Here is a 22,319-nt window from a genome sequence, read left to right on the forward strand (position 1 = left end):
ATGTTTTGCTACAATTTACATTTCTAAAGGTTTCCTTCTTTAGGAGGGTAGGCGTGCTACTACCCACAATTTGTGTGAGGCGAGGAGAGTTGGCACGGAGCCACGCAACTTTCTGCATTTACCACCATTTTGAGGACCTTCCTCTGAAACTGATGAGGTGATGAGAATTACTAGCAGGTGAAAGCTGTTCCACAGAAGGGCTTCTGCCCAAAACGTTGATAATCTGCCTTTACCTCCTGTGGATGCTGTAGGATCTGCTGAGTTCCTTCGGCATTTCTGTGTTTTTACAACCTTCTCTGCCAGATTGTTCTGGCATTAAAGCAAGTGTTTCTTTAATGTGGTAATAGTATTTCAGAGTTCTCAGATTACATGTTATGAGGAAAATATGACATACAATGCATTTTCTTTCATTGATATTTACCAGCTGGTCTCGAGCTTTATCAAGGAAGCAGCTTGAGGCTTTATATTTCAAATGTCTTGTAAAGTGATCATTAGGTAACTGCTTATCCATGGCTTGTTGACATTACTTTAGTTAGCCTGGAGGTGACTGGTCATATTCTGCTGCTGTGACACAGTTGATCTTGCTCAATAACATTCTCTTTCAAAATCTGCTAAGGGATTGAGTTTAGGAGCAAGAAGGTTATTCTGCAACTATACCCTTAACTGGTGCTGTATTTGGAGTATTATGTGCAGTTCTGGTCTTCTTGCATGAGGGGAGGATGTACTGGCTGTGGAGGCAGTGCAGAGGAGGTTCACCAGGTTGATACCAGAGATGGTAAGTTTTTTCCAGTGTTAAGTGAGACAAGAACTAGGGGCCGTAGCCTCAAGGATCAGTGTCATAGATTTAGGACAGAGATGAGGAGGAACTGCTTTTCCCAGAGGGTGATGAATCTGTGGAATTCACTACCCAGTAAATGTATTTAAAATAAGGTTGGATGGATTTTTCCATATCAAGGGAATTGAGGGAAAAGGCAGGTAGGTGGATGAGCCTATCATCAGATCAGCCATGATCTTATTGAATGGTGGAGCAGGCTTGATGGGGCCAGGATGGCCGTCTCCTGCTCCCATTTCTTATGAGACATCTGCTTTGAAAGTTACTAGATGACTTTATGCGGTGGAAAAAAATCTAGACAAATCTCATAATGCAAAGTTGATGGTCAGTGTGAACTCGGAGAGCAAAATAACCTGTTTTTATGCTATATGTCCATGAATTTTGTTCGGGAGTGAATGATAACACTAATCATAACTCATTTTTGTGTTGTGATTATTCTCAGATTTTCAGCTACAATCTTTTTACAATCAGTGCAGAGGACAAAATGCTTTCCACATGCCTTCTAACTCTTGAAGAGCACACAAAATCATTGTGGAACCTTTCCATCCTGCACACAGCATCTTTCAGCTGCTCCCATCAGGGAAGAGATGCAAGAGTATCAGAGCCAGCTCCATCAGGCTGAGGAACAGCTTATTCCCGAGGGCAGTGAGACTGCTGAACATCCAAAGGAACTGTTCACACTGACCATCCGAGACTTTCATATTCACGAAACTATTTGTTTATTTGTATATATATGAAAAATTGTCCTGCAAATGTATTGTTTGTCTGTATGTGTGTTATATTTGATTGTCTTACATCGAGGACCAGAGAATGCTGTTTTGTTGGGTTGACTAGGCCCAAGGAGGTGGTTCACCATCACCTTCTCTCCAGCAATTAGAGATGGACAATCCCTAATGGTCTAAGATTGTCTTTGGTTACAGCTCAAAGAGAAGGATGGTTAAAAATTTTCATCTTTGTTTTTCTTGAACTTTGGTCTGTCAATGACATTCAGACCTGCTTCCTTTCCCTTTTGAAGGCTGGGCCAAAACCCCAAACTGAAATTCCATCCTAAAACTTTCCTACTTTTTTATAATTCTCTTGCCACGTCTCAGATGCTCCATAAAATACCTTTGACTCGGACTTTGATCATCTGTCCAAATATTTTGTTTGGCCAAAAGTTCCTTTTAGAGTTTCACTCCTCTGAGATGAGTGAATTCTGGAAGCATAAACTTTGAGACATTTTTACTTTCTATCTCAGTTCTCAAAAAACAATTCCAAATTCTACTTCTTGGCCCATAAACAAGGGGAATCAACATTTCAGTACTTGCCTGATCATGCCTAACAAAATGTGGAATATTGCAACCTCTTTTCCTTCTTAATTCTATGTATTTGCCAATTCGGTTCAAACTCTCATGGCGGGAAAAACCTGGTATGCCAGGAATTACTGTATATTTTGGTGTATAAGTCAACCGGCATACATGTCCTCCCCCATTTTTCAGGCCTCCCAGAAAAAACCCAAAATTTTTCAAAACCGCCAAATCGCAAGTAATCAATTAAGAAAGAAAGATTTAAAAAAAACACCTCGGCCTACCAGACAGCAACGGCGACAGCCCACATAGCTGGAGCAGGAACCTCTGCCTCCCAGGCAGGAGCAGTGCTGGTGACTTCAGGTTCGCAGGTAGGAATGATTATAGCGGCACCCGGCAGTGGGGAGCAGCAGCACAGGTGACGTGTTTCCAACATCGACTTATTCGCTGAATTGACATCAATCTGATTTTTTTCAGTGAATTAAAGGTCTCAAAAGTATATCTGGTGTCCAAGTCAGTCCCCTCTTTGAGAAATTTTTAGGGTTTCATGACTTGACTTGTACACTAAAATATACCGTCATTGTGAACCTTTATTATTTAACCTCTGGCAGATGGACAAAAAAGGATACTGGATTGGAGGATTTGCATCATGGGGAATAAAGTACGAAAGCACTGAGGTTGCGTTTGTTAAACATGAGTGTCTCCCATGTGGGCATCACATCCAGTTCTCGTCATTGCACTATTAAAAGATTTAAAAGCCAAAGAGGCTGGGGAAAAGATACCGAACCTTTAGGATGAGCAGTTTCAGTTACATGAAGAGGCTGGAGAATCTATCCTAAGAGCAAAGGAAGGTGAGAAGTGATGTATGAGGCAAGCTCAAAAATCAAGAAAGGGCAAGAGAAAGTGAACACTCGTACATCAGGTCATTGGCAGAATGAGTAAAAAAAACTCCAATGAGGTTTAGAGGGATTGGCAGAAGAACCAGGTGTGATTGAAATCTCATCCTGTTTCACCGCAGATGATGCTTGCCCTTTTGAATATTTTTATTTTGTGATACAAGGTTTAAAATAAAATCTTTACAGGCATCACGCTGTCATGTTGTGGAAGACGGAAAACTGCTGTTGCAGCACTCCTCTGGTGATCCACGTTCACTCCTGACCTTCAGGGCTGTCAATGTGGACTTTGTCTGGGTTACCCCTGAGTACTCCAGTTTCCTCCACATGCCAAATACACGTTGGCTTATAGGTTAATTATTACCATTTATGACCCATAGGGCAGGTGTGATAGGAGAATAAGGGTTAGAAGTTGATTGCCCAATAAAAACTCTTATTCCGAGTGTTCAGATGAAATGGAGGGGGATGAATTGATGGGGAAAAAATTAATAAATGAGGGTAGGATTAAGATGGGTAATGCATCCATGATAATGAGCATAGATTTGGTGGGGTGAGAGGCCTTTTTCTGGGTCATATTTATCATGAAGGAGAAGTTGATGAACATTGAGAGAATAGATTGCAGGGGAATAGGTGGATAAACTAGATTAATGGTATTACTTTGAGGCTGGTATTAACAGTGGACTGAATGGTCTTTAGCCCCTTTTCACACTTGGAAGTGATCCCAGGAATGAACCGCCAATCGGCCTTTAAAGTGTCTAGTGTGAAAGCAAAATCAGCTCAATGCTGGTGTCACATGACGTCATCTCACATTGGGGATTCACAGCCTCGTCCCCTAGTACAATCCCCGGCAGATGCCACAATCATGCAAGTGTGAAATGGGCAATTGCATTGTGGGATTGAAAATGAGCCAAGTTTTTATGTGAGTGCAGAAACGTGAAGTAAGAGAAGATTAAAATTGAAGTATAAACTTTTGCCGTGTTAAAGTGCAGCGGGAGAGAGGAAATAAATAGCAATAGGGGACAATTTTTAAACAGTGTGGGAAAACTGGTAGCGCTATAACGCACAATTTATAAAGACCGTGGGGAAAAGCAAGGGCGGACCCTACTTCCCAAAATGCCATGTGGCCAACCCTTCCATGAATGGTCCATGCATGCAGCTATGCAAACAGCCCTTTCTCTGCTGTATGGAATTCTGGGAGGGCAGGTCTGCCATCACTCAATGCGTCACTCAGATGTCATCGATAGAAGGTAGAACAGTCCTAACCCCAGGGATAGCTCCTTGCCAGTGTGAAAAGCCAAACTCCCCCATTCCTATCCCAGGTCACTGAACAACTGATTTAGTGGGACACAAATGTGAAAGGGGCTTTTGCTGGTTTTAAGCAGCCGAGATCACAAATGTGTGATATTTGAGATGCAATTTACAAAAAAAAACCTTAAAATTGCAACATCGTCTTATTTTTATTTTCAAACCCTCGTACAACCAGGACCAACAACCGTGTTGGGGTATTGATGGTGAGAGAAGCAGAAGTATTGGAAATTAGAGTAAATGTTCAAAATATTGCAGTGTAAAGCTATATCTGCAAAAGAAGCCATGGATGAAAGTTGTTCTACATGAACACTCACAGCCTGAACCCACTAATGACCATTTAAACCAGTGGCATCCTATGTTGTTTTGAGAGGGCCAGACTAGCAACTTGAGTCAGTACCAGGGCCACCCATGAAATGTTTTAATTTAACCGAGATGCTGATATTTTGGTCATAGATATGAAAGTGCAAATGGTAAGCAACAAGCCAATAATAATTTTAAATAAATTTGAAACAACAGAAAATACTGAAGTCAGACAGCATCTGTGGAAAGAGAAACCATTCATGTTTCAGTCAGTGACCATTTGTCAGAACCAGGAAAGAGAGGAAAAAGTTAGTTTTCCGTGGGAGATGTGGCAGAGAAGGAACATGCAAAATAAGGAGCATGTATGAGTCAAAATAGCTTAATGGTAGCAGTGAAACATGAAAGTCTGCAGACACTGTAATTGTAGTCAAAACTCAGATGGTCTTGCAGCTTCCAGAGGAGGTAAAGATAAATTACTGATGTTTCAGGCCTGAGCCCTTCAAGATGTGAGTGAAAATAGAGAAGCTACTGAATTAAAGGCTGAGGGAAGGAAGGAGGAAGAATGGGAGGGCAGGAGGACAGACCAACAGACGAAAAGGGTGAATTGAATCGGATAAGAGGAAAGGTGAAAATTGATTGTGGCTGTGAAAAGAAGGGGGGGAAAGAGAGACAGGGGAAAGGAGATGGAGAGGGTGAGGGGGGGGGGAAGTTTCAATGGAAACTGAAAGTCTATGTTAATGCTATCCCCTCCCCTGCCTTCTGCAGGGACTGCCCCCTCTATAACACCCTTGTCCACTCCTCTCTCCCCAGCAATCGCTCCCTTGTGACCTAACACCTATGACCAAAGAGATGCTCCACGTGCCCACACCTCCTCCCTCACCACCATTTGGGGCCCCAAACAGTCCTTCCAACTGAGGCGACATTTCACTTGTGTATCTGCAGGGGTCATCTACATTGTATAGAATGGATGCAGACTGGGAGATGGTTTTGCTGAGCACTTTGGCTCTGTCCTCTGCAATAGTGCAGACCTCCCAGGGGCTACCCATTTCCATTCGCCACCCCATTCCCTTACTGATACGTCTGACAATGGTCTTGTGCAATGCCAAACTGAGACCACCTGCAAATTGGAGGAACAACTCATTTTCTGACTTGGTAATCTCCCACTGGATGGCATTAACACCAGTTTTTGTTGAAACTGTCCCTCCCCAATCTTCTTTCCCCATCTCCTTTCCATCTCTGTCTCTCCCCTTTGTCCTCTGTCTCATTTCACAGAGCCAAAATCATTTCTCACCTCTCCTCTCATCAGAGGTCTGTACTTCCCCTCCCTTTCTTTCCCCAGGTGTTGGCTATTTTGTCTCACACCTTCAGGAAGGGCTCGGGCCTGAAATGTCACTAATATATCTTGTCCTCCTCTGGATGCTGTGAGACAGACTGTGTTCCTCCAGTATTTCTGTGTTAATGGTAGCAGTCACCAGCACATCAAGTTTCTTGGCCTGTGTTATGAGTTAATGGTAAGGGTTGGAGCATTCCAGCAGGCTCGACTTATACAAGGATAAGTAAAGCTATGATGATATAAAAACAGAAAATGCAGGAAAAATTAAACAGGTGAGACAGCACCCACAAAAACAGTTAATGGTTCATATAAGGGGCCCTTCAACAGTCCTGAGAAAGAGAGAAATAAATTGGTCTGGGATAAAGTGAAGACGTGTATCAGGCGAGATCAGATTAAGTTACTATGGCTACGGAATTTGCTCCTGATACAGTTTTGGTCAATAAAGAAATCCTTCCTTAAAGTGCATTAAAAGGATTTTTATAACCTTTTGGGCCCACACATGGGGAAAGGGAACCCAATACAAAATAAGCAGTGTAGAACACTTTGCCCGGCAACTGGGCAATATTCAGGTGATGGTCAGTAGAACAGTTGCTGATTCATTGCTCTGTTCAAGAGCTAAAACCTCAGGATGTGATAATGTTAAGGGTGGTGAGTGCTGTCAACAGCAGAGAGTTTAAGGAAAAACAAAAACTCAGTCTAGCCCTGAAAGAAACAGCTGTGTTTAAGAATGATGCATATCAGACAGATGGTCACTTTAAATCAGCTGTGGCTCAGCTGGTAGCAGTTTTGCTTTAGAGTCAGAAAGTTGTGGAAACAAGTTCCAATCCAGAGTTTCAAAAATAAAAATCCAGACTGATATTCTAGTGGAGTAATAAGTGTGCTGAACTATTTCCCACACTTTAGGTCTCACTCCATGGCCCTCAGACAGAACACGAGCTGAGTTCCCTTCATCCTTAACTTTGACCCAACCAGACTTTGCATCCAGCACTTCACCAACCACAACATGATCCCACTCCCAGTCATTCCTCCCCCTGCCTGCCCCTTTCTGCTTCCCATAGGAACTACTCTCTCCTTTATTCCCTTGCTTACTCTCACGCCCCACTGCTCCACCCCACCCTTTCTGGCAACCGCAGGAGATATGACACCTGTCCTTGCACCTATCCCCCCTACCTCCATTTAAGGACCCAAACAGCTCTTGCAGGTAAGGCAGAGTTTTCTACGAACCTTCTCCAGATTTCATGTCAGAGTACATACATGACATCACATGCAATCCTGAGATTCCTTTTCTCGCGGGTGTGGCAGAATTATTGGAAGTGCAAAAAATAAACTGTATGCAGTGAAAACAAAGAACTGTAAACAGATAATGATTGTAAACAAACTGGCTGTGCAATACAGCATCGTTTACTGCACACCCTTCACATCTGTGAGGCCAGGTACAGAATAGGTGTTTATTTACCCACGTTCTGACCTCGTCCACCAGCTGGAAATTCCGGTTGCAGTCATTTACTTCCCCTCCCATTCCCAGACTGTCCATCTGCAGCCTCCCCCATTGCCCGAGAGAGGCAAAGTGCAAATTTGAAGAGGAGAACCTCTTATTCTGCCTGGGTCGTCTACATGAACATTTCAAGTAATCTATTCCTCCTACCCAGCACCAGCACGACAACTGCAATTCTGCTGGCACCAAATTGTATCGACTTGCATCACTCCTTTGGACCTGTCATTAGCATGGAGAGGGGAGTCCTACTGCGTGGGTAAGCTCCCTATCAACTCTGCCCTGGCTTGCACCATAGAGAGCCCGCTTCAGCTTACCAGAGGCATAGTACCCATGGTCGACCACAACCAACAGAGGCCACACAATCTTCCTGCTTTCTCTTTTCATCCACAGATTCTCTCTCTCACACACACACACACCCTGTTCTTTCCAACACCTTTAGCCAGTTCCTTTCACCTTTTGCACCTCCCTCATCCTGGCCAGGGTTTATTTATATATATATATATTATATATATATATATATACACACATATATATCAATGACCTGTCAGTTGAACAAAACTTTACTGCTCGTAAAAAGTCCACGTCAGCTGCAGGCTCGTTTGTGGCTGACAAGTCCGATGCGGGACAGGCAGACACGGTTGCAGCGGTTGCAGGGGAAAATTGGTTGGTTGGGGTTGGGTGTTGGGTTTTTCCTCCTTTGCCTTTTGTCAGTGAGGTGGGCTCTGCGGTCTTCTTCAAAGAAGGTTGCTGCCCGCCAAACTGTGAGGCGCCAAGATGCACGGTTTGAGGCGTTATCAGCCCAATGGCGGTGGTCAATGTGGCAGGCACCAAGAGATTTCTTTAGGCAGTCCTTGTACCTTTTCTTTGGTGCACCTCTGTCACGGTGGCCAGTGGAGAGCTCGCCATATAACACGATCTTGGGAAAGCGATGGTCCTCCATTCTGGAGACGTGACCCATCCAGCTCAGCTGGATCTTCAGCAGCGTGGACTCGATGCTGTCGACCTCTGCCATCTCGAGTACTTCGACGTTAGGGATGAAAGCGCTCCAATGGATGTTGAGGATGGAGCAGAGACAACGCTGGTGGAAGCGTTCTAGGAGCCGTAGGTGGTGCCGGTAGAGGACCCATGATTCGGAGCCGAACAGGAGTGTGGGTATGACAACGGCTCTGTATACGCTTATCTTTGTGAGGTTTTTCAGTTGGTTGTTTTTCCAGACTCTTTTGTGTAGTCTTCCAAAGGCGCTATTTGCCTTGGCGAGTCTGTTGTCTATCTCATTGTCGATCCTTGCATCTGATGAAATGGTGCAGCTGAGATAGGTAAACTGGTTGACCGTTTTGAGTTTTGTGTGCCCGATGGAGATGTGGGGGGGCTGGTAGTCATGGTGGGGAGCTGGCTGATGGAGGACCTCAGTTTTCTTCAGGCTGACTTCCAGGCCAAACATTTTGGCAGTTTCCGCAAAGCAGGACATCAAGCGCTGAAGAGCTGGCTCTGAATGGGCAACTAAAGCGGCATCGTCTGCAAAGAGTAGTTCACGGACAAGTTGCTCTTGTGTCTTGGTGTGAGCTTGCTCAATTAATTCAGAATGCACGAGTTGCAAGCTTGTCCAGTTGGAGGGATGCAGGATATCAAGTTAGCATTTTGTGATCCGGGAATTAATAGGCTCTGTAAAGTAAGGCATGACTTGCTGAGCAAGACCTAGAAAGCACTGCATTGTGAAAGAATATAATGCACTAAGGGAAGGAATTTCTGTTGTTGGGTATAGGCTAATGGTAATTTGCTAGCCTTGCAGATGAAAAACCACAATTAAGAAATGTATGAGCAAGGTTGCAAAAGCCAGGTTGATAGATATATGACTGAAAACAAAGCCACAAGACTATAATGCGACCTGACAAGGAGAGCTTGACCAGACCTATGCAAAGGTTAGCATATCTGAAGTTGAAAATGCTGTGAGAAAATCAAGATGTAACAAGAATTACCAGCTGCAAGAAACCTGTAAAGCTGCGCGAAGCACCCTTCTAAAGGACTATATAAGGTGAACTAAAATACAGTACAAGTTAAGTAAGGCTCAGTGCAGGGAACAAGTGACACTTTCTACTCATTCCTTGTGCCTCTTGCTCCTGTTATTGTAATACAATAAAGTTGGCTGTATGTTCATTGGTTCTGCTGTTCTTTTATTGCAAGAACCCTTTGTGACCAATTGAATTCAGGGTCTTGTAGACATGGACCCCCAGATCCCTCTGCCCTTCCACACTACCAAGAATCCTGCCTTAACTTTTACTCTGCCCCAGAGTTTGTCCTTCCAAAGTCTACCACCTCACGCATCTCATTCAATTCAATTGCTGTCAACTTTAACAGCAATACTTGCTTGAATGATTTGATTGAGCACGAGTCAACATTCATCAGAAGCTTTGGACTGTGGACAAATATCTCCATGTGGGACACAGGCTGAAAGGTGCACATCACTGATTAATTTTGAACATACTAAACAACTACACGCTCACTGATCATTTTAACAAGACTCCATCTTTCCTCCTGCTTCACTGCCATAAAGTATGATTCCCCATCTTTCAAAAATACAAATGCTTCGCACTACCTTAAATAAAAATTGAAACCACTTTTTAAAAAAAATCGCCCATGATCGATTTCTTACCTGTCCCTTCACCTACTGGTTGGTTCCATAGTGACATGTCCATAATGGCAGAAACCACTGTCATCCTTAACAAGCTCTTATCCAGAACACCAATGTGAAAAGCCAACAATCCCTAATGGCTAACCACATATGTGTTCTAATGGAGGCACCAGTTAAGATATACTTTCATAGAGTGTCATGGAGCAAAGAAACAGGCCTTTCAGCCCAACTCATCCATGCTGACCCGGTTTTTGACTTATACCTTGATGAAATGCTCAGTCCCAAAATGGCAATAAAATATCTTTGCATCCTATGGATGCTGCAATCCTAACTGAGCTCCTCCAGCTTTTCTGTACACTTTTTTTTTGTTTCTAAATGAGCCCAGATGTCTGCAAATGCCTGTTTAAATGCCTCTGAATCACCACAACTGCACCCGCCTCTACAGCTTCATCGGTCAGTTCATTTCATATAAGCACCAGCCCTTGTGTGGGAAAGTTGCTCCTCAGACTTGTACCTCTGCCCTTTAGTTCTGGTATCCTCTACTCTGGGTAAAAAAAGAAAACCTCTGACTATTCACCACTTCTATGTCCCTCAAAATTTTATGCAAGTTCATCCAATGCTCCAAGGAAAAATGGTCCAGTTTTACAGACTCTTCTTATAATTTAAGCCCTGGATTCTTGATCCTTATTTCTGTGACCTTGCCTGCTTAATAATTTATATCCAGTTGGTGGATGACCAGAACCAGTCACAACTCAGCAGCATCTTGCATAGTTGTAACATGGCATCTCGACTCCTGTACTCAATGTCCTGACCGATGAAGGCAAGTGTGCCAAATCCCTTCTTCACCACCCTGTAACCACACTCATGGAACTATGCACTTGTACCTTCAGTTCTCTCTGCTCTCCAACGCTCTCCAGGTTTTTGCCATTTACATTTTAAGCCTTGGTTTCATTACTTTTCAATTATGTTCCTGGTTGGATTTTTATCAGCTACATGATTTATGTTAGAAAGATCTCCCATGTAGAGAACAAAACCTGTGCAGTTGGAATAAGTTCAAGCTTATAAAAGTAACCTGGTAATGAGATTGTGAAAGTTCACTTCTGATCAATGTTACCTCCTCCATTGCAGTGATTAAGTTCTGAGTGGATTTGCTGATCTCCCCTCCTACTGATGGAGCACGGCTGCCAGATGCGAGATAGGTTGACCCAGGACTGGGATGACCATTGATTTCCATACTGTAGCTGGCTTTAACTGGCCAGCAGAGTTGGTTGTGCAAGATGAAGTACACCACAAAAACATATAGGCCCTGCAAAACAAAACCCAATAACAATTATAAAGAGTGCAGAGAAGAGGATAGGTACTCTGAAGGAAAATCAAATTTGCTGAAAGCTTAAGCAAAAATATAATTACACAGTAAAATTTATTTTTCCTGGCATATAGAAGGGTTGCTAGCTTGTGCATACTTGACTAAGTCATGTTTAATGCCTATTTTTATGCATTCTATTCAATTATACCTTAAATATAAACTTTGATGAGAGGCACCATCTACCTGTTAATTCCATTAATTTTCATCTATGAAGTTATGAACTTATCAACAAGAGGGCAACAGAGTTGCTAAGCATTTCTCCTTTATTTACAAGAAAAACAAGTTTAAAATTTAGAAACATAGAACATTTACAGCAAAGAAACAGGCACCTTGGTCTAGATAGGCCATGCAAAACTATCACCCAACCTGTCTCTTCGATCTGTATCCCTCCTTCCATACCCCTCCCATCCATATATCTATCCAAATTTCTCTTAAATGTTGAAATTAAACCTGCATCCACCATTTCCCCAGTGGCTTGTTGCACACTCTCACCACAATGAAGTTACTCCTGAAGTTCCCCTTAAACATTTCACCCTTAACCCACGTCCTCCATTCTTGTATCATCCAACCTCAGTGGGAAAAGTTACTCCAATTTACCTCATAATTTAGTATCAAATCTTCCCTAAATGACTGATGCTCCAGGGAATAAAGTCCTCACCTATTTAATCTTTCCCTATAACTCAACTCCTCCAGACTTGGCAACATCTTTATACATTTTCTCTACACTCTTTCAATCTTATTGATATCTTTCCTGCAGACAGGTGACCAAAATTGCACACAATACTCAAATTTTGTCTCCCTGATGCCTTCTAGAACATCAAATCCTGTCCTCAGTATTTTGATTTATGATAGCCAATGGATGAAAAGCTGTCTTTATGATACAACTTTCAAGGAAAGATGTATCTGTGTTCCCAGATCACTCTATTGCACTGCATTCCATGGTGACCCATTATGTTTGGTGTTCCTACTCCTCCGAACCGATATCATCAAACCCAACTTTGTTTAGAAGATTAGGTATGTCATCAAAGTCTCTTTAAACTTCTACTGGTGTACTGTAGAGAGCATTCTGGCTGGTTGCATCACTGTCTGGTACAGAGGTGCCAACTCTCAGAACAAGAATAAACTCCAGAGGGTTGTTAACTCGACCTGCGCCATCACTGGCACCAGACTTCACTCCATCGAGGACATCCACATGACACAGTGTCTTATAAAAGCAGCCTCTATCCTCAAAGACCCTCACCACCCAGGCCTGCTACCATCAGGGGGAGGGAGGGGGGAAAGAAGAGCATTTAGCGACACAAAGATAGCTGCTTCCCTGTTGCCATCAGATTCCTGAATGGAACAATTAACCACAGATACTGCCTTACTTTGACTTTTTCTTGCACTACTTTATTTTTTATGGTTGTTGATATAAATGTTTGAACTGTGATGCTGCCACAAAACAACAAACTTAGTGATGTGTTCATGACAATAAATTCTTATCCTGAACTCCATTTGGTTCCCCTTGATCCAGTCTCTTCCCACCTACCTCTGGGTATCTCGCATCCCCTCCATCACTTCAACTTCCAATTCCCTGGGCTGGACCACCTAATTTTCATCATGGATGTCCAGCCCCTGTACAACTCCATCCCCCATAAACAGTGTCTTCCTTAATAACAGACTGAACCATTGCCCCTCCACCTCCACGTGGCAGAACTTGCACTCAGCATATTCCTCATTTTATGATTATTATCAAGTACAGTAACAATGCTGGGAACCACACCCAACTGAATAAGAATGGAGGTTTCTATCTGGTGGAACAACAAAGGATGCTAGCCTGGATGCATGGACAATCTCCCTCCAACAAAGGATCAAAGCTCCACAGTCCTGCCCCATCTCATCATGAATAAGAGTAGACAATGAAATATTGAGGACGAGGCAGCTCCAAGACCATCCCCATCTTCAGTGTCGGGGGGGGGGGGGGGGGGAAATCCCTGCACTGAGTGCCAAATATGAAGCATGTTCAGCCGGAAACACCAGGTGAACAATACATTTTTGTATTGAACCCCACCATCACAGAACCCAGTCTTCAGCCAAAATTATTTACCCCAGAAGATAACAAGAGATGCCCCTGGATACAACAAAGCCATAATTTTGCCGAAAAATTAGTTTAAATTGGTTCTGTTTGTGTTCAATCCCTTTCCCACGATGTTTGACTTCTGTAGTTTTTAAAAATTTCTTGACATCGTAAATTATAATAATTTGCCAAAGACTATTTCAGGCCAATTTCTTTTGCCAATTGTTGTTTAAAAGAATGATGTAGCAAGTCTGCTCAATGAAACAAACATCCTTCTCTCAGTGTGTTGTCAGTGCAATACTATTGCAGCACAAGTGACCTGGGTTCAATTTGTATATTTTCCCCATGTCTGCATGAGTTTTCTCTGGTTTCCTCCCATATTCCAAACACATACAGGTGAGTAGGTTAATTGGTCACTTAGGTGTATTTTGGGTAGCACTGGTTCGTGGTACAGTATGGCACAGGGTACTGGAAGATTAGAGGGTAGCAAATATTGTCCCCTTGTTCAAAAAAGGTAGTAGGGAAAGTCCAGGTCATTATAGACCAGTGAGCCTTGCGTCTTTGGTGGGCTAGCTGTTGGAAAGGATTCTTAGAGGCAGGATCGATAGGCATTTAGAGAATCATGGTCTGATCAGAGACAGTTTGCATGGCTTGGTGAAGGGCAAATCATGTCTCACAAGCCTGATAGAGTTCTTTGAGGAGGTGTCCAGACATATTGATGACGGTAGTGTGGTGGATATGGTCTACATGGATTTTAGTAAGGCATTTGATAAGATTCCACATAGTAGGGTTATTCAGAAAGTCAGAAGGGATGGAATCGAGGGATGCTTGGCCATGTGGGTTCAGAACTGGCTTGCCTGTAAAAAGCAAAGGGTTGTGGTGGAGGGAGTACATTCAGATTGGAGGGTTGTGTCTAGTGAAGTCCCTTAATTGATCAGTTCTGGGACCTCTGCTTTTCATGATTTTTATTAACGACTTGGATGAGGAGGTAGTAAGTTTGCAGATGCCACAAAGGTTGGTGGTGTTGCCGATAGTGTAGAGGATTTTAGAAGATTGAAGAGGGACATTGATAGGATGCAGAGCTGGACTGAGAAGTGACAGATGGAGTTCAATCTGGAGATGTGTGAGGTGGTACACTTTGGAAGGACAAACTCCGGGGCAGAGTAAAAGTTAATGGCAGGATTCTTGGTCATGTGGAAGGGCAGAGGGATCTGGGGCTCCATGTCTACAAGTCCCTGAATGTTGCCTCGCAGGTGGACAGGGTAGTTAAGAAAGCTTACAGGGTGTTAACTTTCATAAATCGAGGGAATGAGTTTAAGAATCGCAAGGTTATGTTGCAGCTCTTCAAAACTCTGTTTAGATCACCCTTGGAGAACTGTGTACAGATCCTGCTGCCTCATTATAGGAAATAAAGGGTGCAGAGGAGATTGACCAGGATGCTACCTGGCTTAGAGAGTGTGCATTATGATCAGAGATTAAGGGCTTTACTCTTTGGAGAGAAGGAGGATGAGCGGAGATATGATAGAGGTATACAAGATATTAAGAGGAATAGATAGTGGGCAGCCAGCGCCTCCTTCCCAGGCACTATTGCTCAATGGAAGAGGGCATGGCTTTAAGGTAATAGGTGGAAAGTTCAAGGGAAAAAGTTTTTTTTTAACCTCGAGAGTGGTTTGTGCATGGAAAGCACTACCTGGGTCAGTGGTGGGGCCAGGTACATTGGTGAAATTCAAGGGAGTACAAATCAAGCATATGGATGAATTTAAAATGGAAAGTTGTGTGGGAGGAAGGGTCTATAGGTCTGTACAACATTGTGGGCTGAAGGGCCTTGCTGCATCTCTAAATTAAAAAAAATCTAAATATTCAAGTGCATTAAAATTGATTGGTGGGACAGAGCCAGACCTACTCCTACTTACATTTCATATAACTTAACCTCAGACTCAATTCAGGCAGAAGATTGAAGGCAGAATATGGGGAAACCTACACCAGGTGGCAGTTTACATGAGATTAATACTTTTCAAATGGTTAGTTAACAAATTAAAAATTAGATTGTCTTGAAGTTTTACATTCTATTATCCATCTTTATGAGGCGATATTCACTTACCTGCAGGATATTGAAGGCAACATACAGGATTAACATCCAGAAGTGTCTGTAAGCCATGTGCAGGCCTCCCCACAGCCATGTCAGTGATATCAAAGCAAAAAGATACAGCACAAGAGGAACTTCTGCAAATATGAGATTACAAGTCAGCTAGTTTCAGAATACATTTTGTGAATAGGATATCTTGCCTGACTTGTTGTAATAGCAAGAAGTGCTATCTGTAGATAAATTTACATGCCAGGAGAGATTCATAAAACTTGCTGTATAAGTTTTCCTTCCCACTCCCATCATTTATTATCTCATCATTCAGTTCCTCATCTGATATATCCATAAGCTGTCTCCCGTTTTTGTCCAAGGCTGGGCAGAGCAGCAGAATAATGGGCTTTAGACTTCTGAGCTGGATCCTTCTGCCAGGCTTTCACAAAGCCTTGGTCAGATCCAAGTAGTCAGTTCACCCAGCACCTTGGACACATTGGTCACTTCTTGGCTTTGGCCAGCATCTCAGAGAATATGGAGATAAGGGTGACAATAAGGCAATAGGATAGAGGGGAAGCCAGGGAGATGAAAGTGAAGCCCTTTGCCAAGTTTTCTATGCAAGGGCGGGTTATCTGCCCCATTGCCTAATTGTTCAGACACGTGGCCAGGGAGAGAATGTAAGCTGTAGCTCAGACGGCAGAGATCGTGATCTGCAGTTCACTCACGTCCAACCATTTCCTGTCCTTACCAAAAAGGCACAATGTATCTCAGACTTTCCAGCAGTGCAGGTGTGCCAGTTCATGTCTGTGCCACCTGGACCTCATTTTCCAAAATGAAGGGCAGGTTGAATCCGATGGGATATCAAGCCCTTTGGTACGCTCCGTATTGCAGCTGAGGTGCTACTGTATCAATGCAAGGCCAGCCAGATGACGTCCATGACAATTTGGTCAACATCCGGTAAGATGCAACAGTTATTTCTCTTAACATCTCCAAGATGTCAAATTATCCAGATTGTTATAGTAAAAAATTGATATGAACATTCCAATAAAGATTACACGATGTGAAACTGGTTATTGGTGTTATGGAGAAGGCTCCAAACACAAGTAGACTTCAAGCAGCACATTCTGAGGCATGCTTTCAAAATCCCTCATAGATTTTATAAATAAAGCAAAAAAAGGACATAAATTTAATTGAAGTCATGGATATGAGTATTTTTCTGTTGAGGAAAATAAATCAGTTATGTTAGAATTTAAAATTAAATAACACTCAAATAAAACTGTTTATTGTATCCACAAGTAGAGACAATTCATTGTTAAAAGCAAATGCAACTTCTTAATTTTTCATAATACTTCTTATTTAGGAAACTAAGCTCATTTTAAAAGATTTTAGCCTTGACATATTGAGTAAACCTATCAATTATCCATGAAAAAGTGTTCCCACTTTAGATCTACGTTGTCCTGGCCTTCTCCAGATTAAGTATATTTGAAAATAGACATTGGAATTTCAGCTGGTCAATTTGATCTGATCCTCCTTCTCAATTTAACCAAAACTGGGTACATTTTTTCATCTCTTTTTGTGAGCAGTATTTTTGACCCTTGAACTTCAACAGTAGTTAGCTGTGAGCTTCAATCAAGCAAAAGAAAATTTCATTTTTTCGCATAAACGCATTGTAAACAGGTTTAGATGGAGGCTGAATATTTAAACCAATCAGGCACAGAGAGGAGAGGCCCCATAAATGTGGAAATCTAATGTAAGCACATTGGAAAGGGATGGATACAGTGAGTGAATCTATTCATTAATGTGGAGGCTACCCAGGGGCACACACTTGTGGAACAATGTCCTGCTTGTTTTTGGTAACTTCAGAAGTCTTAGTGTTTCAGTGCTTCATTAGAGTTGAAAGCATGGAGAAGCAGCTGGTCTTCGCTAACCAAATGATACCAACTTTGGTCAAGAAATTTTGATGCTCATACTTGATCCCCCCGCCCCCCCCCTGAAAATTATCTGGCTGGGTCATTTTTTTTCTGATTAGGGTTGGGAGCTCTTTTGATTGGGTCTAATCAGACCTGATGAGTTTGGCCAGTGATTGAGAAAGGGGGATGGTGATGGGGTGGAAGTCAGGGAATGGACACAGTTGGTGCTTGGCGATCAGGAAAGAGCAGGTGTTGGGGAGGAGGAACAAAAGTTGGTTCTATGGTTTGGAATTTTGCTCGCGGGTACAAGAAACAACAAAATAAAATAAATGACCAGCAAGAGAGGGTTGGAATGTCTAGCACTTGTTGTTAATGGTGTCAAGCTTGAAATATGGATAGGGGTGGGATTTTAAAAAAATGGTGGCTGATTTAAAGGATCAGGGCTTGTTGGTATTCATTTTAGTGCATTGGATGAAAGTACACAAATAACTTAAACTTAGCTACTTTCCCTGAAAGCCTCCACTTCAGTGTTGAGCTGGTTGAAAAATGTTGTCCCAAGAGTTGCCAATAATAACCATTCCCAGGACAGGGTGGAGCAGGATCCCTTGTTATCCTCCAAGAGATACTCAGAGAATATCATTCTGTGCACTATGGAGGCCATTTTCTAGTTAACGTGATGAAATCTTGAAATGGACACAGCTAAGATTATTCCAATAAAAGCATATTTCAGTCACCCAACTATGGAATAAATATGAACAGTTATAGATAAGTGTAAGGAAAAAAAAATGACATTTCAATAATGCAGACAGTTTAGGTGGACCATAAACGGCATCAGGAGCACCAAAGGATCTGTCTGCATGACTAAATTGTCATTTTTTCCTGCACTAACCACAACTGTGAATCTGATTATCTGAAATCAGATGATCTGAACTCATTTCTAAATTTTTAAATTTTTTTTCGGGTAAATGAGGATATCCGAAACAAATCAGAAATCCTCATTTATCCAAATTTTTTTTGGGGCTGATCTGACGGGGATGTCAGGCTGTTGGTGGCAGCAGGGACCTCAGGCACCCAGCGGCAGTGCGGACCTCAGGCTCCCGGGCGGGAGCCTTGGTGGGAAGGTGTCGGTGATCGGCAGTGGCCAGCATTTTTTTTTTGGTGAGAATTAAACATTATTTGAATGCTTTATCCAACATAGGGCCAGTCCTGACTATTTTGGATAATTGGAGTTGTAGTGTACATAAATCTTTTGGTATTTATCATCTTTTTTTTCTTCCAGACATTTGTGGTAATTTACCTACCTGTTTCATGCTAGCAACTAAGAACTTCAGTGCATCTGTATACGGGTACACAATCCTTTATCCGGACATCTAAAATGTGGAATGATCCAAAATCCAGTAAGTAGGGAGAGAGAGACGGCAGTGCGAGTCGGGTGGGCAAGGGCGAGAGATCGGCAGCGTGAGTCGGGCGGGCGGGGAGACCAGCAGCATGACTGGAAGGGGGTGGGGGTGCATACGGCAGCATAATTCGGGTGGGCTTAAATCAGGCTTTCCGAAATCCGAAAAAATTTGAAATTCGGAACATACTCTCCCCCAAGGGTTCCGGATAAAGGAGTGTGTACCTATATTGTATGTACTGTGTATCGTACTTATGTATATGAAAATAAACTCACATTAAATGCTATGTTACATATCTGTCACAACAATAACCAGCTTGCAGGTTACAATATGCTGGTTGTAAAATACTTCAGGATATCGTCTGAGAAAAAAAGTCTTCCTGACGCATTAATTATTAGGCAAAAATTGATTCTGAATACTTTTCAATGGTTTGACATTCAGAAACATTTATAATGTTTTATGCATTTGGTAGCCTTAACAATTAATTAAACCAGAAGACAAGGATTAAGCCAGCTGTTGGTATTTTTCTCTTTTTGTGGTTGGGGTTTGCACTAGCCCACCTGTATATTTCAATAGCCCCCGATTATGTACAGGTCTTTATCACTGAGGTAAAACGCAATGCTTGAGAAACTCAGTAGGTCAAACAGTGTAGAACAAAGATAAAGACACATAACCAATGTTTCAGGCTTGAAACCTTCATCAAAGGGTATTGTATTTTCATATTTTCTACATCAAGTATGCTGTTTGACCTGCTGAGTTTCTCCAACTTTTGTTTTTTTTAAAATTCAACCACGGTAACTGCAGACTTGCGTGTTTTACTTCTCACCGTAATCACTGAGGATCAGTTTCATCCTGCAAGGTTACCCTCGAGGGATTGCATCAGCTAATTAAAACTTTATTTGGAGGGTCAATGGTAAGTGCAGGCAGCTTGGATCAACATATTACTCTCAATTCCTTCTGCGAGATAGTTCATGACCTGTCTTACTATAATTACGTCAAGACTTGCAATCAGTGTTCATGTCACCAACAAGCAAATGCTTGGATCTTCCTGCATTATTTTAACACAAGCATTAAAATGTTTATTGTAAGCAGCCTACTGTCAACATTTAAATAGAAGACAGGTATCAAATGAAAACAAAGATTCCATTTTCTCCTGCACTTAGAAATATTTTCTCAATGTCATTGGACCAGAACTCAGAGACCTGCTGGTCAGCTGGCAATGCAAGGTCACGACACCAGTGCTGTACAATCCATCTATCAAGTCCAAAATGGTGAGGAGGCAGCAGTGTCGGAATGGGCTATTCAGACCCTCGTGCCCACTCTTGCAGTTGATGACAAGTATTTTTACTTCAGCATCACATTCTTGCACTAACATTCTATATCTTGTCTCTTTAATGATCTGTGGATCTCTCTCTTGAAATGTCCTCCCAGACATCCAGAGTAGAGGATTCAGGAGATTCACTTCCCTTTGGGTGCGGAAACAATTTCTGACTTCTCTCTTGATGATGGATAATCGCTAATTTTGGGACATCTTAATTACTCCTTATGTGCCCAACCCACCATCCCAAGAATCAATCTGTTAAGCCTTTGGTTCATTCTTCCTTAGATACAGAGATCACATTTCCACACCATTTCTCAAAGTTAATCTTACTAAGGTGCTACATAATTGGGGTAGGAACCCAAATTCTCTTGTATTATTAGTGTACTTCACATTTGGCTTTTCAATGCTGGCAAAGGATGAGTGTTTGGCCCACTGCTCTACTCATTATACACCCATGACTGCGTGGCCAGGCACAATTCCAATGCTATCCACAGTTGTCGGCAGAATCACAAATGGGAGTGAAGATGCGTACAGGATGGAGATTGATCAGCTTGTTGGATGATGTAATGACAACAACCTTGTGCTCAACGTCAGCAAACCCAAGGAGATGACTGTGGACTTATTAAGTCAGGGGAACACAACCCAGTCCTCATCGAGGGGGTCAGTAGTAGAGAGGATAAGGAACTTCAAATTTCTGAGTGTCAACATCTCCGAGGATCTGTCCTGGAGCCTCCACGTTGATGCAATCACAAAAAGGGCTCGCCAGTGGCTATACTTTGTGAGGTGTCTGAGGAGATTCTTTATGTCACCGAAGGCTCTTGTAAACTTATACACATGTACTATGGAGAGCATTCTGGCTGGTTGTATCACTGTCTGGTATGGAGGTGCCAACTCTCAGGAGAAGAATAAATTCCAGAGGGTTGTTAACTCACAGGCACCAGACCACTCCATTGAGGACATCCACATGAGATGGTGTCTTAAAGTAGCAGCCTCTATCCCGAGGCCATGCTCTTTTAACTCTGCTACCATTGGGAAAAAGATACAGGAGGCTAAAGACGAGTACTCAATGGCACATGGACACATTCTTTGCCCGCTGCCTTCAGATTCCTGAATAATCAATGACCCTGTCTAACTTTTCGTGCTCTATTATTTGTACTTGTATAGTAATGTCATAAGATGGTTATAATATAAATGTTTGCTCTATGATACTGCCTCAAACCCCAAATTTCATGATAATAAATTTTGATTCTGCACGTCCCCGTTTATTTCATGTGGCAGCTAGTTGAAAGGAGTTATTTATTTTACATAATCTTTTATCTTGTTAAGTAAATTTAGCAAGTTTTCGTTGTGTTTTAAACAAACATGTTTATATTCTTTTGAATTGCAGTTAAATGTCTTTCATCATCCAAGATATTATAGAACTGTCTCTGAAGATCAAGGACATTAAGAACTGAAGGCCTCTGACAGCAACACTTCACAAGCTGTGGTGATACACCACTGGCCTACTGCAGGGGGCAATCTCTGTACCTGCAGGAAGATCAACGGAGGACAGACCACACCTGGCCGGCTGTCAATCAACCGTCCTGAATAGACCAAACACCATCTGGCCGGCTGTCAATCAACCACCCGGGATATAATCCTGAGCTGGCCCCTCCCGAGCTAGTCACTTAGGAAGCCACCAGTCCAGCTACCACTGTAGCAGAGACCTTAACTGAATAAAGCCTGTTGTACAGTCTTTCTCGAGTTTTGTGTCTGCTTACTGCTGCAGCCATGCATCACACAAGCCACTCTACCTTGTGAGGGGATTGTAACACCAAGCCTTTAAGTCTCAGGTCTTCAGAGCATGAAGAATTACATATAATGGGTATTTAGTATCACTGTGGGAGTTGAGAGCTCCTGAAGTTTACAGCAGGTTATCTAAGACTCACTGTGCCACATAACACACACTTTGCAGCCTGTAGAAGTCTCTAGCAGTGGCTGAGATTTTGCTGGGCTTGCTGGCAGTTCTATGCAAAGCTTACTGCACTACGAGACTTTCTGAGTTCCTCCAGCATTTACTGTGTCTCTCAGCCTTGAGAGGGATATCTGCCTGCCTTTTGCTTGTACATTGAAGAATGGA

General features: G+C 42.5%; 1 protein-coding gene and 1 long non-coding RNA gene across 3 annotated transcripts in view; one reads left to right on the top strand and one right to left on the bottom strand.

Moving 5' to 3' along the window:
* The window catches only part of LOC138751021 (adhesion G-protein coupled receptor V1-like), a 38,618-nt gene extending 19,027 nt beyond the window's left edge, over positions 1-19,591 (bottom strand). Inside the window, exons 1-3 of one of the 2 annotated variants that reach the window (XM_069913122.1) lie at positions 18,784-19,591; positions 15,600-15,721; positions 11,191-11,382 (exon numbers count right to left, since the gene is read on the bottom strand). In XM_069913122.1, coding sequence (XP_069769223.1) covers positions 11,191-11,382; positions 15,600-15,656 — 249 coding nt within the window. In that variant the 5' untranslated portion in view covers positions 15,657-15,721; positions 18,784-19,591. Of the gene's footprint in view, positions 1-11,190; positions 11,383-15,599; positions 15,784-18,783 lie in introns of those variants that run through there. The other variant, XM_069913121.1, reaches the window with a different exon arrangement.
* Positions 617-21,935, top strand: LOC138751022 (uncharacterized). Its single transcript, XR_011349670.1, has 4 exons — positions 617-775; positions 1,275-2,489; positions 18,762-18,879; positions 21,588-21,935. It is a non-coding gene; the product is annotated as an uncharacterized lncRNA (long non-coding RNA).
* Positions 21,936-22,319: the final 384 nt, after the last annotated feature.

Source organism: Narcine bancroftii, unplaced genomic scaffold (assembly GCF_036971445.1).
Source record: "Narcine bancroftii isolate sNarBan1 unplaced genomic scaffold, sNarBan1.hap1 Scaffold_609, whole genome shotgun sequence".
Classification (NCBI taxonomy): domain Eukaryota; kingdom Metazoa; phylum Chordata; class Chondrichthyes; order Torpediniformes; family Narcinidae; genus Narcine; species Narcine bancroftii.